The sequence below is a fragment of the Sinocyclocheilus anshuiensis genome, unplaced genomic scaffold (genome assembly GCF_001515605.1).
Source record: "Sinocyclocheilus anshuiensis isolate Anshui unplaced genomic scaffold, SAMN03320099.WGS_v1.1 scaffold267, whole genome shotgun sequence".
Classification (NCBI taxonomy): Eukaryota; Metazoa; Chordata; class Actinopteri; order Cypriniformes; family Cyprinidae; genus Sinocyclocheilus; species Sinocyclocheilus anshuiensis.
The window spans coordinates 856,001-859,780 of NW_015552637.1; the positions used below are offsets into that span (position 1 = coordinate 856,001).

General features: G+C 37.3%; 1 protein-coding gene across 3 annotated transcripts in view; it reads right to left on the reverse strand.

Annotated features, from left to right (window-relative positions):
- tgfbr2b (transforming growth factor beta receptor 2b) overlaps window positions 1-2,975 on the reverse strand; it is a 33,883-nt gene extending 30,908 nt beyond the window's left edge. Inside the window, exon 1 of one of the 3 annotated variants that reach the window (XM_016458318.1) lies at window positions 2,594-2,975. In XM_016458318.1, coding sequence (XP_016313804.1) covers window positions 2,594-2,672 — 79 coding nt within the window. In that variant the 5' untranslated portion in view covers window positions 2,673-2,975. Of the gene's footprint in view, window positions 1-1,496; window positions 1,561-2,593 lie in introns of those variants that run through there. The other 2 variants (XM_016458317.1, XM_016458320.1) reach the window with 2 other exon arrangements.
- Window positions 2,976-3,780: the final 805 nt, after the last annotated feature.

Below are 3,780 nucleotides of genomic sequence, written 5' to 3' on the forward strand. Positions count from 1 at the left end.
TTTGCACGTCTTTTTAAGTCTTTTTAAACCATTCGGTACTCGCGCGCTCCAAACTATAGTTTTCTGGGCGCTCACGGTCACATCCAAAGTGCGCGCACATGAAGCCGCATCGCAAACACCTCCAGAAGAAGTTATTGTTTTCATTGTTTCTGACTCAAGTAACCTTGCATTTTAATAAATAATGTTACATAAAGACAGTTAAACGGTCAGTATAAATGAACAAGTTACTAGCAATAGCACAAGCATACAAATGAAACAAACTGTGCTTTAACATTTTCAGGTTGGCTAGCCTAAAACTAACAGTAGCTGCTACTATTCAGGAACAAAATACTATGATGTATAAAGTCATAGATATAGTTTATATTGATATATTAATCCATATTAAATATGAAAAAGTTTAGTCAAGAGCAGATTTGAGCAGAGTGATTTTTTTTTCTTTTGTTCTTTAACACAGACTGACAGACAGCAGGTATAAAAGCTGCTGTCACTTTCATACCAAATGTTAATGTTAACAATGTTAATTAATTAGGCCTATTGGTTATTGTTAATTAATGTGAACAACAAAAGACAAAATCACTCACTGCTCTTGACTGAATAACTTTTGTAACTTTAAGTTTAAGAATTAATCTGTTGTTTAATTTACAGTGAATTTACTGTTTTTAATTTACAGTTTATTCCATTTCTGACATAACTTATGCAAAATCCATCTATGGATTTTGTTTATAGTGATTTCATTTGATTGTTAATAGCCAACATGTTTTTTATTCAGATTGAATTTATTAAATTTAAGAATCTGACATAAAAGGACACAGATATGACAATAAATTTTCATAATAATACATCTCTTTGGTTTTTTCTGCTCAGTGTTATTTCAGGGTTTTGATCTCTCAACTGAGAGATCACATCCTGTTTATTGTATTATAGTGACTATTTAATATTACATCTAAACTTTGACTAGGCTAGACATGTTGCCTATTAATTGTATACAGTATATGAACCTGAAAGCACATTTTAATTTTTCTGTATTTTGTGTTACTCCATAATAATGTTCTAGTTGAGGGCATTTGTAGTATAGGTATGGGGCCCAAACATAACCTCAAGCCCAGGGGCCCCTGGCCCCATAAGTCCTGCCCTGGGCGTCTGATACTATTTGTAATGCCTAAAACAAGCAGGGCAAAACTCTTGCACGTGGCTCAAACGCAGCACACACAGCCCTAGTGTGTTTCAGCAGCGAAGTGTGCAAAGCTACATGCAGCCAAGCAAGGCTGGAAACAGGAAGTGGCAAAGATGTAGCTGGACATCTGGAAAATATGATTTCTGTAAGAAATATCTCTGTTGCTCCACCAAACATAGCGCTGTGTGACAAACATATCCTGCTGTATAATCACAGGCGTGAGGTGGGGAGGAGTTCAGTGAGTGTAATTAGTGTCTAAAGTAACCTGTAATCACAGAGGCTGAAATTAATGACAGGACAGAGAGAGATAAACAATTTATACCAATGGGAGGAAGGATGCGGGGCTGGTTGAAACGGAAAAACGTCCTGCTCAAACTGCCAAACACTTCCACTTCAACCGAAAAGACAAACTCGTAATGTTTTTCAGCTGTCAGCTCATAAGGGCGTTCCCTTGTGCGCACACCCGTTTGAGGGAATAACAACAGAAACAAGCTGATGTATTAACATGTTAAAATGTCATGCACTCGATTAGAGGAATATGTGTTTGATTCCCTTGTCTTTCAAAGCTTAATGAGACAGAATGAATATGTCACTGTCACTAACAAAAATGTGCCCAAAACGTGCCACTGTATTACAGTACTTGCATGATTTCATACTACTGCAATGTTTTTTAAAGACTTGTATAGTACAAATAGGCTTTTTCTGAACATTCATATATCCTTTTTTGCATTTCCTTCAGTTACTATAAATTATCATTAAGGCCATCTTATGACACGAAAAGACATGGTTCTGACATCATGCCAATATAGTAATTGATTTGTTTCCACTGATATGTGATCATGCAGCATGGTTTAATTTATATCAAAGCACCACAAAGTAAAACCCATCTGATACAATCCCCATAGTACCATGCAAAAGACTTTATAAGGTGCCTATAACTTACACTTTACATTACATGGCCCTATACATAGCCTATATAAAACGGACGTCAATTATATCTAATAGCAGTCACACAGATAACGGTTTTACAAACACAATGACACCGCCAAGTTACTCGTATCAAAAACACAGACGTGCAAAGTTTAGTCTGCACAGGACAGGACAATAAAACTGCATTTTATGCGACTGATGTCATCTTTAAACACCTGAGAAAATATATGTTGCTTCTTACGCTCTTACGTAACTCCTGAAAACTGCACAAGTAAAAATTACGCTGAAGCTGGCGTTCACTGAATGCGATCACCTGTTGCACGCCTTTAAAAGTAAGCAGTCAAGAAACAAATGCTCCATTATGAGTACACGAGCCACAGGAGATGATGATAAATACACGGGTCTCCTGCATAAAAACACATTTACACGCCTAGCCTATATACCTGCCAACTTAAGAAAAGCGCAAGAGGTGTCAAGATAGTAACTCACCGACTCCGCTCCGATCCATGACAACCGAAGAAATCAAAAAAGTCCCCCAACAGAGCAGAGAAAGCCAATATTGCTCCATTAGAACCGCAATCCTGTCCGTATCCCTCGCATTAATGTGAACGTGACCAAGCTGGCGTGGTTTGACCAGAAAGCGTGGTGATTTTAGCGTCTGATCCTGAGGAAAGGAGAGCGTCTCATGCTGCTGAAGTGAACAGTCACTGTGAGGGAATCCGTGGGCTCGAGTCGCTTACTTCTGCTCGCCTAGTGAAACAGGAAATCTTTCAGAAAGGGCAGGACTTTCCTCCGTCTCCCTCCCTCTCAACACAGTCTTTACTCCAGCCTGTAATTACAAATGTGCCTTCACTTCTAATTTTATTGTGTAGGACTTTAAATAATATGTTGACGATATTATCGTGGGATTCGTGTCGTTTAAAGACGATGGACGCCTTCGTCGCGACGCTCTCACTTGTCTGATGTGGTTTCTTTATGGTATTTTTGAGGTGGAAATATCTAAGCATGTTTATAGTGCTCACGAGTGTGTATACTTGTTTCATGTGCTCTTGTTTATATATTATTTAATATAAATGATAAACCGTAATGAAACAAATTGTCCTAAATCACAGTAGCCTAGCTACTCACTAGTAGGCCTACATTAAATATTTTTTTTCACATCTAATTACATATTAAATTAATCCATACATCCATTTCCTAAGAGAGATACATATTTGTTTTTATTTAGCCTAAGTCTGTCCCCATATGGCTACAACTTTTGTATAGGCTACTTGTCTAATAGCTATATTGTATTAGTAATATTTGTATACGTTTGTCTCGTTTTGTTTGTGACTGCCTAAATGCCTTTATAAATATGAGATCTCTTTTAACAGTCACTTAAATATAGGGTTAACCACTGATTTATATAATCTCTATTATAGATCAATGGGTTTAACCTGTAGCAATCATAATTTGTTGAAAGTTCAACAGAAGTCAATGGGAGGTCCTGACAAGTATATGGTATTTCTATGGCATGACTTCACTTAAATAGCTAGATAACATGCATGCACATGTGTTTGTGTGCCCCCAGTGCTTTTACCTCTACAGAAACAGTTGCTGCCCTGTAATCATTATACCATAACACTTGTTATAGTGGACAACCTAAGTGATCATTAGCTATGTCAGGCATCAAGTTT